At 41.2% G+C, this 12,500-nt stretch overlaps 1 protein-coding gene across 1 annotated transcript in view; it reads left to right on the top strand.

Moving 5' to 3' along the window:
* LOC138029012 (calpain-5-like) overlaps positions 1 to 12,500 on the top strand; it is a 22,798-nt gene that overhangs the window by 7,757 nt on the left and 2,541 nt on the right. Inside the window, exons 4-13 of the mRNA XM_068876677.1 lie at positions 333 to 525; positions 1,922 to 2,005; positions 3,137 to 3,246; positions 3,632 to 3,709; positions 4,967 to 5,147; positions 6,763 to 6,879; positions 7,487 to 7,683; positions 8,845 to 8,978; positions 11,678 to 11,817; positions 12,494 to 12,500. The exon at positions 12,494 to 12,500 is cut by the window's right edge and continues 2,541 nt beyond it. Of these exons, the coding sequence (XP_068732778.1) occupies positions 333 to 525; positions 1,922 to 2,005; positions 3,137 to 3,246; positions 3,632 to 3,709; positions 4,967 to 5,147; positions 6,763 to 6,879; positions 7,487 to 7,683; positions 8,845 to 8,978; positions 11,678 to 11,817; positions 12,494 to 12,500 (1,241 nt within the window). The remainder of the gene's footprint in view (positions 1 to 332; positions 526 to 1,921; positions 2,006 to 3,136; positions 3,247 to 3,631; positions 3,710 to 4,966; positions 5,148 to 6,762; positions 6,880 to 7,486; positions 7,684 to 8,844; positions 8,979 to 11,677; positions 11,818 to 12,493) is intronic.

Genomic DNA, 12,500 nt, shown 5'->3' with positions numbered 1-12,500 from the left:
TTGGAAGGTTCAAATAAACGTGTGTGCATTTTATGTTTATCATTTCAGGTGTGAACTTTTAACTTTTGTTTTTGCGTACATCATTAAAACGCGTGACTTTTTCACTTTTGGTTATGGTAACAAAAAGAGTTTGCGTCCCAATCGTGTAAGGATAATTGTTCTCGGATTCATCACATCCTTTTGGCATCTCTCAATTTTTTGGTGCATCTTATAACCGAGTATTTTCATGTAATTTGCAGTTTGAGAACTTAGCTTGATTAAAATGCTAAGTTTGGGGTGCGTCTTATAACCGAGTGCGCCTTGTAACCGAATATCTACGGTACTTTACTCAGATTAGCTGGTTCATATGAAGCACTTGAAGCTGGTAACACAGGTGATGCTTTAGTGGACTTTACTGGTGGAGTGTGTGAATCCATTAATCTCAAAGATGGCGGATATGGTCAAGATGGGGAAAAGAGACTTGGATTGTTCAAGAGTATGGAAAGAGCCACAAGAGAAAAGTCATTGATCAGTGCTTCCATCAGGGTAATTACAATAACCTTTCATTTTACATGTATATCTGTTCTTTCAAGATATTTCAGTCCTGATATTTTTTTTAATGGTAATAGGAACGTCGATCATCTACAGTGTAGTAAAAGAACATGATTGACCAATGGTACTGTAAGTCATGTTTACCAGTGTGAACTTAACCCATTGACATCCAAACCGGCAGAAACCGGCCAGACTTAGTATGTTACTCTGTCTAACGCCAGACGATTTTACTCGTCAATGGGGAACCCCTTAGAGTCAATGGGTTAAGAAACACCCGATAATTGCAACCAGGCATTGGTGGCTCAGTTGGTTGAGCATTGGTCTGCCATGCGGGAGGTTGTGAGTTTAACTCCTGTCGGACCAACACTCAGTGTCTTAAAGTAACTGAGGAGAAAGTGCTGCCTTTGAAATAACATCTGCAAATGGTTAGACTTTCAAGACTTCTCTGATAAGGACTATAAACCATAGAGCACTCTCACAACCCATGTTCAAAAAAACTTTGTGGGACATTAAAGATCCTGCATACTCCAAAACTACGTCTCTTTTAAAGGGCACATTTTTTGTGGGTGGGTGTTGATGTTTCTGAAGGGGATGAAGTTTTTTGGTGGGTGTACATATTCTTACACAATGTAACACTTCATCTCTAAACCCATGTACCCACTGACTAGTAAAATTGTTGGACTTCAGACAAAGTTAAATTTATAGGATTGGTGTGACTCTTAATTAGTACGAGAGAAAGTGATGACTCCTTGGTATAAAGCTCTCCTGGCCAATTATTGTAGATCCTGTATCCTGCTGGTCTGTGTGCTCTACAAAGTCACTTACCTGCAAATGCAACTGAAGATGTTCAAGGTGTAATGTGCCCATGAGAAGTATGGGAAACTAGTTGCTTGGCAATGGGCAAAGGGCAACAAAAATCAGAGTCTTATTCTTGGTTTGCATCTGACGTCACGGCGACCGTGTTGGTTGGTAAGAACAATAACCTGTCCGCTCCGCTGGAAACTTTATTATTACGCAAATTCTGCAAAAAGAAATTGTATTGTATTACCAACCAACATGGCCGCCGTGTCACGTGGGTGCAAACCAAGAATAAGGCAGGATGCAAACCCACGATCTCCAAAACACTGGGGTGGGCAGATACTCTGCCCATTGAGCTACCAAACATTGTTGTCACTAACCATTGAGTTACTAACTTTGAAATGACCTTGCTCCCCAAAAGTTCTAGTATTGTAGCTCAATAGGACATAGAGCACCTGACTGGTTTTAGTACTCTGCACTTGCACCTTGCATTTGGAAGTGGTTTATTTTTTTCACTGAAGGTATTGATTTTTCTGTTAAATGTTTTGAGACACTCATCCACAATTAATTCATGTCGTTTTTCGTTTTCTAGATAAAAAACAGGGATGAGATGGAAAAGCGAACAGAAACCGGTTTAGTAATGGGTCATGCATATGGTGTAACTGCTGTTAAGAAGGTGCGGCCATAATGTAACATGGAATACTATCGATCTCAGACGTCCGTGGACAAAGCTTTTTTTCAGCCCACTTCACGAAATTCTGATCAGGTGATAACATTTTTGTGGCTCTGCGGTTTCAAAAATACCGACCACATGGCACCATTCCTTTTTTCTACTCATGGCCGAGAAAAGGAAAAAAACTGAAGAAAAGTTTCCACCTGCTTCTTATTTCAACAGGCAAAGCTTTTAATGGGTTTCCCCTTAATAGCTTTGGCCGGTTTTACTCGCCGTCAACATTGTTTCGTGCTTTTCCTTTTGGGGAGAGTAACAGAAAATGGCGTCACGAGATCGGTATTTTCGAAACCGCAGAGCCACAAAAAATTTTATCACATGATCAGAATTTTTTAACCGCAGACTGAAATCAACAGTCCGTGAAGTGTGCTGAAAAAAGGCCTTTGTCCACGGACATCTGAGATCGATAGTAGTAGTATAATTCTTTCTCACAATAATTATTGTAACTAGTTTAACCCATTGACTCCTGGGAGTGAGACTTACAGAAATAGACTTGACTCTGTCAAACGCCATTAGGTTTTACTTGTCAATGTGGAGCAGTTCAGGAGTCAATGGGTTAGCAACCTCTGCATCCAGGAAGAATTGTCAAAATCGACGGCCTCCCAAAAGGCAAGACACTTCCTCCTTTGGAAGTTTGATTGAGTGAGTGCAAAAGGATTTGTCATGTTATCACACTTTGGTTGCAATCGTCCAAGTGAAGCTACAGTAGTAAAAATTCTGCCCATGCAACCCGGCCGGCTGTTAGTCTAACTCAAGGGTAAAAGTTAAGAATCCGATCCCACCAACGCGTCGGCCAACACGTCGGCCAACGCGTCGGTCGACACACCACCAACACACTACCGACACGCTACCGACACGTCGGCCAACACACTACCGAGACGTCGGCCGACACACTAGCGACGCGTTGGCCGACACACTACCGACACGTTAGTCTGTCAGTTCTCCACAAATAAATTACTCATTTAAAGGACGGCTAACTTGGCAGAGAGAATAAAGAGTTCTTCCTTATGTCGATAACATTACATATGTTTATTTTGTACAGCATTACGAACTTTCCCTATGCATTCTTTCCTATAGATCACCATTGGTGATGGTTTGTTTAGCTTATTCAACCGGCAGCAACTTTACATGATCCGACTCAGAAATCCTTGGGGACAGAAGGAATGGAATGGACCTTGGAGTGATGAGTATGATAATCATATTTCAATTTTTATTAAATGTTGTCTCATGTAAACAGTCTTGTGTACTGTATCGCTTAATATTATTTTAGCTTTTTACTGTGTTTGACGCAAACACTGAGGCAGCCCAGACGTGGTGATTTTGATAATAATTTTTAGGCATTGCTTGCGGTCGATTTTATTTAGAACCACTTTTGCAGCAATATCCAGATAGGTAAAGTGTGCTTCCAGTACAAAGGTATTTAGATTTTATTTTATTAACTGAAGCCTGAGAACTGGTTCACCCGAGAACTAAAAAGCTTCGAATAGGGCACGGAAATTGTTATTGTTAAAGGAATCGTTCTTTGAGGGAGTGAAATGCTCCTAACATAATTTGTACATTGTTCACCTTCAGCTCTGAGGAGTGGAACAAGCTGAAAGCAAGTGACAGGGAAAAGCTTGGAATTGTTTTCGAGAACGACGGCGAGTTTTGGTTGGTATAATTTATATGTATCGTATTTTTTCGATTAAATATTAAACACCAGACTCCAGAAAAATGCTGGCCTGGTGTATACAAACAAACAGACAGAGAGACAACATAACTTTTACACAAAGTCATACACAGTGTACGTAGGGCCAAAACCGGTTCATTCTTTGCAAAGGTGTTCCTTAGGTCAAAAGGTTCAAAAGTATCAGTTTCCAAATGAAAGCTGAAAGAGTTTGATCACATTGTTTGTGTACTCAATTTCGAATTTTCAACGTTTCTGATAAGTCACAAGTGACAGATACGATATGAGCAGGCAGTATGTTTATAGGTATCTACTGCGCAGCAGAAGACAAACCTTTGTAAATCTTAGGTGTTAGTGGCGACCCTGACTCAGACTGGTATCTGACTCGTGAAATGGAGTTGTGACAAACTGTAAGTCAATATTGGTGTTCCGAATTTAAAATAATTGAATGGTCACTCTGTAGTTGACACACTCGCAGTAGAGTAACTCGAGTACAGTTAGAATGTACGGCCGTTTTTATTTGAGGATTGACACGTGACGGGCAAATATGTTCTTTGAAGTTTGAGTTTGGCAGCCGTAAACCAAACACCAAACTTTTGCGCGCGATGGGTCGAAAGTATTTGAAGCATACTTTATCAGATCAGGGCCAATTTCTTCGAAGAAGTCTTCGATATCCAGTCTTACCGCCATTCTAGTTTACTTGCAAACGTGAACGTTTCTCAAACCTTGAATGATTGAAGACGAAACTTGTCACGTTTGCAGCCAATTAGAGCAAGTTTTTCCATCACATGTCCTCGCGTAAGTGAAAACAACGATATTGAAATTTACAGGGGTATATTTAACAATTACTCGGCGAAGGCGAAGTGATTATCGGTGAATATTTACCGAGACGAAGTCGAGGTGAATATTCACCGATAATCACTGAACCTGAGGCGAATAATTGTTTTAGTATAAATACACAGATGATTATTTCAAAAAAGAGAAAAAAAAAACATTTCAACGCGAAATCATCTTCACTTACAGTGGCAAAACGACTTCTGGCAGCCATTTTGTCCGACGAGGTGATTATCGGCTGATAATCCGAGATAGCGAGCCAATGAGAGCGCCCGATTTTGTATAATCACTTGTGTATTTATACTAAACATGAATACTGCTTTTCCATTGGCCTCCACCCTCCTGAACTATTGATAAACGTTTGATCTTTTAATGTTGTTCATGATGATTTTTCTTGCGTTCGTTAGGATGGCATTTGAAGACTTCTGCACCTTCTTTACAAACGCCACCGTTTGTCACGTGTTAAGCCAATCGATTTTCTCGTTGAGGAAACGATGGCATGTGTTCAAACACAACTACCAATGGACCCCAGGGACAAATGCTGGGGGCTGTGTTGAGAACAGGAGCACTTTTTTGAAAAACCCGCAGGTACAGTTGGATTTTGTTTTATTTTATTTTATTTTAATTTTTTGCCACATTAAAAAATAATAATAATAATATACAAATTGACGCAAACAAAGAAGAGAAGAGAAAATATACAAGAGAGAAAATTAACGATTACATTTGTGGGGCGGCGTAAAAGAAACTGCTAAGCTTATACATGTCCATGTATAAATTAGGTCTCCCCAAATGTAACATCTAGTGCTCGTTGAACCTACTTGTAAGTTGGCGACAGAGATTATGTACAATCAGAAACCCGTAAGGGTTGAAACGAGTAACGGCCCCTTGTGTGCTGGGAAACAAGCTTCTGAATATTTAATTTGCTAAGTACCATATTTGGGACAACAAGGGAGAAACATTCAACCAATCAGTTCGCAAGAACACCGTGACGCAATACTACCAATGTTCTCGCGCGAAATTAACTGGAGTGAGGGGTTTCCAAATATGGTACTTAGCACTGAATATTCGGAAACTGTGAACGCGCGTTACACGTTTCAACCCTTATGGGTTTCTGGTACAATCAAATAGCTTTTACATGAAAAATACAAACATTTAGTCATTTAACATGAAATATAATGTAGTTTATAGTGTGTTTTCACGTGACGTCACGGCAGCCATGTTGGTGTTCCTAAACAATGGACAGCGGCCATGTTGGTGTCCCCAACTAATCCTCTGGGAATTGAGCTCTATTATCATGCAAACGTTCTCTTTTGTTTCGGTGGAAAAACAACGTTACTGATCACCTGAGTTAAAACACTCTAAAAGTAAACAACAATTTGACGCAAGAGAAACATGATATGATATGATATCTAAGATTGTCAATAGTTATTTGAAAGAATGTGTTTTTTTTTAAACGAAGCTGTTGAGGAAGAATTAGTTATATCATTATTAAGAGAATTATAAAATTTACGTCCTTGATGATAGTTGTTTGATGTTAGTCCAACAGAAAGGCAAATGAAATGCAGAAGAGTTTCTCCTAAAATAAGTGTGAATTTGTCTGTTGAGAGTAAATTTGCCAGCTAACTTGGGAGGAAGAGTTTCGTTATGATAAGAGAGCATCAATTGACAAGTTGTAAGAAGTTTAGATGTGTCTAACGTGTCTATCTTGCAACCCTAATTTCAATCTGTAAACGAGAAACTACAGGTACCCTAAGCTATTTCGCAGACAACTTATAAGGGTTTGTCTGGAGCGAAATATATGAGGAAACTTTAAAAGAAAAACTGCATCATTTAAAACTCGTTCATGGTAGTTTTTTGCTTTTGAATGCAGTTATTTTGCTCCATACAAGTCCTTCTAAAGTTTTCAGCATACCAGCTTGGGATGCCTGTGGAGGAACCTTGCGATTAAGGTGTGTGACGACATGTTTTCAGTAATGAGTCACCCTAACCCTCTCAAAAATATCATTGTCACTGACACTCTTGCCCATCAGTGTGCAAATGCTGTCACCTCTCTATGCTAGTCAGTCCTTCACATGATGTCGCAAGGGAAGACCTCTGATCCTCTCTATCGGCCGAGTCGTGCCAGCAGACTTCGGTCTTCGTAATTCACGATATCCTGCTAGCCTCAGATCTACGAATGGTTAATTATATCTTTGCCTTACAGTATGCCTTCAGCGTTGAGGAGGAGGGCGAAGTCATGATTTCACTGATGCAGGAAGACACAAGAAAAGAGAAAGAAAGAGGCGTAGAAAACCTAACTATTGGTTACTTTGTCATGAAGGTGCGTTCACTTTGTGTTCGTTATCATAATTCCGTGTTCATGCGAGCTTGGTTGACCCACATGCTTCAAGGATTGCCTGTGAAAGTTTTAGCAAAAATGTGTTCGTAAATAGCCCACTTTCGATATATTGAAATTCAGTCCTAAACAAAAGGCATCACCTCGAGGCTCTGGGGAATAAACTCATACAAATCCTTACATTTATTCCCCAGAGCCTCGAGATGATGTCTTTTGTTTCGAACTGAATTTTAATATATCGAAATCGGTCTATTTGCAGCCATTTAGCCAACAAAGGGGCGGGGAAAGAAATAAATTAAAAGCTAACGACAAAAGTTTCTGGCAGAACTCTTTAACAAAAGTAGCAAATAGCGCAGGATTCAAAAAGGTAAGACAGTATGTGAGGAAAAGGAACAAACAAAAAATGACAACAAGGAAGTATTAACAACGATCGCTTTTGCAACTACCACAAATGCTGTCATGAAAAGTCGCAGGAGGGGCCCTTGGAAATATAACTAGAATTTTAAAAGGGATTTCGTTTTGTCAAGGCGCCGTCTACCTAGAATGGTAAGCTGGCAAATGTACATGTCTCTATCCCTTTATTTTCCCTCAGGTGGAAGAAAACCGGAAGTACCGCGTGCACACAATGTTTGAAAAAGCTGGCGACTCTATTTTTATCAACGCTCGCGAAGTCGTGAACAAGCTTGAGTTAAAGAAGGGAAGATATTTGGTGGTACCATCCACTTACGAACCAGAGAAGGCGGGACGTTTCCTTATCAGGGTCTTCACAGAAAAGTCTTCGAATGCTATGTAAGAATTTCAAACTTGCCCTTAGAATAGTTGGTACAGTAGCACATAGCCTGCGTTGCTGGCGAGATGTTTTGCTAATGTTCATTGTTCGCGGCTTCGGCACTTCGCAGCCGTTCTCTCTCGCGGCCAAACACAACGGAGCAATCATGGAGTTACTTCGCGCTTGTTTAGAGCGGTTTTCAATTGAGTGTCGAAAGTAATTAGCGAATTACTTTGGTTTAGCATCTACTTCACTCAGTGATATTGGTTCAAAGTTCTCTGGCCACTTTTTCAACCAATCAGAAGTGAAAGCAAAACCAATCATGGCTCGCGCGTGTACATTTTCCCGCGCTTCGTGTCGGCTACGTGTAATTACTTCAAGTTTTGATTGGCTTACTGGATTGTCTCCTTTCTTTTTGATTGGCCAAAGTAATTACTTTGGTTTTGGTTTTACGACACTCAATTTGAAAACCGCTCTAAAGAATGCCGGGATAAAATACCCCACCAGCTACACAGGCTAGGTAGAAGTGATTACCCTGATCGATTACAACAAAGGCAGGCAACAAGATGGGTCAATTATAACACAAAGAAAGTTATTGCTACCAAAAAAAAAGCGCGCGAAAACAAGTCACAATTGGTTTTTCTTACAGCTTTGATTCGCTGAGAATTTGGCGGGAGTTTTTAAGGTTAATCAGTGAGTATAGAGATGAAAACCAGCTGACGCAAACGCGACATTAGTTACTTTCGATATCCTATCGAAAACCTTTGAACTGCTTTTGTTCAGCATCAGCAACGAGAAGGTCTCTGATAAGGACTATAAACCGTAGGCCCTGTCTCATAACTGTTCAGTGTTAACTCCTCATTGTAAACGGAGCGTTAAAGAAAACACACAAACTCTTCGCCAGGAGCAAGGTAGAGATTTGCCTGTCGTTGTGGTTTGTCTGGTGAAAAGCACACTATCAGTTGGACCTTTTCTCTGTTTTGCGCCCTCACATCACCTCACCACCACCTGTGTAGCGAAACACAAACCTAACCAATCAAAACTAGCTCTTTACGTTTTGAATGGCGTAAGGTCCTTCATGTACCAGCGACATAACGTGGAACAGGTGGATAGTAAACTCAACAGCGTTCAAAACCATCTCTCTTTGAAACTGTCATATTTTTGAATTACTGTTTTGTCAGGTTTCTGGACAAAGAACACTCAACCGGAAGTAAAATCTGGTGCTGCTTTCCTCAGTGTCGAACTCCAGTTTGCGTGATTTCCGTCACGGTCAAATCAGCGACTGGACTTCAAAAAACAAGTCGACTGTCAATGAGTAAGAAAGGCGTTCTTTTACCTTAACACCCCAACAGCATATGTCAAATCATACGACCAACCGTGTCATATACATTGAAAATGGTGATAACGAAGGGGAGCAGGGGTGGCGCAGTGGTGAGAGCACTCGCCTCCCACCAATGTGACCCAGGTTCGATTTCCGGACCCGACGCCATAAGTGGGTTGAGTTTGTGTTGGTTCTCTACTCTGCTCTGAGGGTATTTCTCCGGGTCCTCCGGTTTTCCGCCCTCAGCAAAAACCAGCATTTGCTTTCGGTTCGACCTTGTTGAGCTGCGTCGTTGCTGTACTTGCGAAGGCGGTTAGCGTGACAATCATACAATTATAATTATAACAAGTTAACACCTGGGGATGCCTCCTAGATAAGATATTTGAAGAGAATGATCATTGTGTTTTAGCAAGCTACTTAACTACATTTTAAGTAACAAAGACACTTGATATATACTCTATCATACTCTTACTTTTTACGAGATAACACAAAAACTCGCGACCGTTTGTAGCAGGGTGGAATTCAATTTCATTCTGTTTTTATTTTCAACTACTTAAAATGCAATGAAGAGATCTATTAATTGTTGATGACTCGGAGATACTCGGAAAAATCCGAGTGCTCCTTTGCGGGAGTCGAACCTACGACCTTCCGATTACTAGTTTGGATGATCTACCACTGAGCTATAGGAAGCGACGAAGAAGACGGTGACTCGGGGATACTCGGAAAAATCCGAGTGCACCCTTGCGGGAGTCGAACTTACGACCTTCCGATTACTAGTTCGGGTGCTCTACCACTAAGTTATAGGAAGCGTCGAAGAAGACGGTGACTCGGGGATAGTCGGAAAAATCCGAGTGCTCCCTTGCGGGAGTCGAACCTACGACCTTCCAATTACTAGTTCGGGTGCTCTACCACTAAGCTTTAGGAAGCGACGAAGAAGACGGTGACTCGGGGATAGTCGGAAAAATCTGAGTGCTCCCTTGCGGGAGTCCAACTTACGACCTTCCAATTGCAAGTTCGGATGCTCTACCACCTAGCTATAGGAGACTCGTGGGAGCCAGGCCATTAAACCAGGGTCAAATGACAACTCTCCCTGTATACTGCTATACTGCTTGGACTGAAATTGCCAGAAGCGTGCATTCTCGCTACTTAAATGAAGTAAGTGGCAAATGCTAATCCCGATGAATCAAATAAAGAGATTTTTTTTTCCGATTGTAACTCGGAGATACTCGGAAAAATTTCCGAAGGCACCTTTGCGGTAGTCGAAACTACGACATTCCGATTAGTAGTTCGGATGCTCTACGACTGAAGCTATAGAAGACTCGAGGGAGCCAGGCCATTAAACCAGGTTCAGGTGATAATTGTTCCGCTCTACTGCAAGGACGGAAATTGTCGTCGGAAATTCGCGATTGTATTGAAAGAGATGTTATATGTTATATGTTATATGTTATATGTTATATGTTACCTTCGGTGAACGAAGAGATCTATTTATCGATGATGCCTCAGGAATACTCTGAAAAAATCCGAGTGCTCGTCAGTTATCTCAGATTAAGATCATGTCCTCTTCTTAGATGAAATAAATGACGTTTTATGATAACATCCTCTATCGTTCGGTTCCAAGAAGACTCGAACAGTCCAACATCTATTAAAGGTTGGACTGGTCAGACAAAAAGCCGGCCGGTGTAGCGTCGGCTATTTCTAGCAAGCCAGGGACGTTACGTCGTTCCTTCCGAACGTTTGTCGCTTTCTGTTTGATTCAGAGAGTTCGCCCTGTTTATCTGCCGGGCAATCGGAAATGCACCTCTTTGTGTGTGTAGACGACAGGAAGAAGACTTTATGTTGTACACAACCAAGAAGTTCAAGAGGAGAAAAAAGGGAGAAAGGAAGTTAAAGAAAACATGCAGGCATCTAAGCAGGAACGAAGAGAAGAAGGGATTAGGGAGATAGGAAAAAGATCTGAAGAAAGGTAGGGTAGATAGATTTCTTTAATTTTAACTATTGCAGTATAGACTGAATTACAGTTGTTCGTCAAGGTAGATAAACCTAGCTACACAACATCGTAACAAAATTCGCAAAACGTTTGTTTCTGACTTGAGGTTTCAGTGTCTTTGCAATCGCTGATCGTAAGTGGTAACCATGACACACCTTTACCTTGTTGTTAAGTACGTCCTTTAGTGGCATCATTTCCATTGCCTTGTTGACAAATTTAATGCAGGCCTGCTCCCTGCGAACAGACAGGCACTTGGGACCAGTTGAATTCAAAGCATCAGGATAACTAAGATTAGGGAGAATAATCTTAAAGGCAGACTGAGAGGGAAGATGGAAACAACAAAGGATCAAAGAAAAACAGGTAGCTGGGAGAGAGGGTCAAGAAGACAGGCAGCGGATCAAATGGATTGGGTGAGATTCAGTGCAGTTTAAGGGGGGTGGCTTGACGGCAGCTCAAACAAAGGAAGAATAGGTGTGAGGACAGTCGGTAGGAAGCAGAAGAAAGGAAAAGTTTGGAAAATGGGCAGTGTAGTGGAAGGACAGGAGATAGACAGGCAGTCGAATGAGGAAAGGAGAACAAGAGAGGCCATCTTTCTCCTGATATCTAATTTGAGAAAGGCGAGGAAACTCGATCTTTTACGGTCCTGATTATTTCATGAGCGTTGTCGATCAGAGCCTTATAGTGGCAACTGCATGTGTTGTTTCAGCCCCTGATCCGTACGCTTTGATCAGTTGTGAGGGACGCAAAGTCAGGACACCTGTCATTAAAGATTCACTCGTGCCCGAATGGAATACTGGCGCCTTGTTTTTCGTAAGAAGACCTCAAAAAGCTCAACTGGTAATTCAGGTGGGTCGAGTAAGATTTCCGATAAAATACATTTTGTTGCACATTCATTTAGTATATCGGGGAGCTTTCGCGAGGGTGACGTCGACGACTACGGGAACGCCACAAAACAATACGTTTAAGGGGGTGTCTCTTAACTACCAAACTGTTGCTATGGACTCCTTCAAAAAATTATTTCTCGAGTCCCTGAAACTCTACAGTTACCTGTTTTTGCCAAGTGTGTTCTTTTTAACATTTCTTTGTTTGGTTCGACTCACAACCACATTTGGTAATTCACGTGACCAAAAGAGAAAATGCCTAAAAACTGATCGAGTTAACCATGTTTTTCACAAATTTTTAACGCAACAGTGTGAGAACAGTCTAAAAAAAATATGCAGCATGGATTTTAAAAAGAAGTTTTTTCTCAAAAAAGTAACGATGCCATAAGATTGGCGCAGAATGTATTGCGTGGTTCTCACGTGACGTCATCTCCACCATGTTGGTGGACGAAAACAAAAGATCTCTCATTAGCTCCTTTTGTTCGTCCACCAGCAATTGTACATTGCAGCATTGTTATCTATGTCGCTAGAGATTGGTTGCACACGATCTATTGCCTTACCAACCTTGCAATACTACGGCAACCAGCTTTAGAAATCAGTCGCCTTTCTCGGTAAAGAAAAATGGATCTTATCTCATTTAGGTCTGGG

This window comes from Montipora capricornis, chromosome 13, assembly GCF_036669925.1.
Source record: "Montipora capricornis isolate CH-2021 chromosome 13, ASM3666992v2, whole genome shotgun sequence".
Classification (NCBI taxonomy): Eukaryota; Metazoa; Cnidaria; class Anthozoa; order Scleractinia; family Acroporidae; genus Montipora; species Montipora capricornis.
This window is presented reverse-complemented; position numbering and strand designations above follow the sequence as displayed.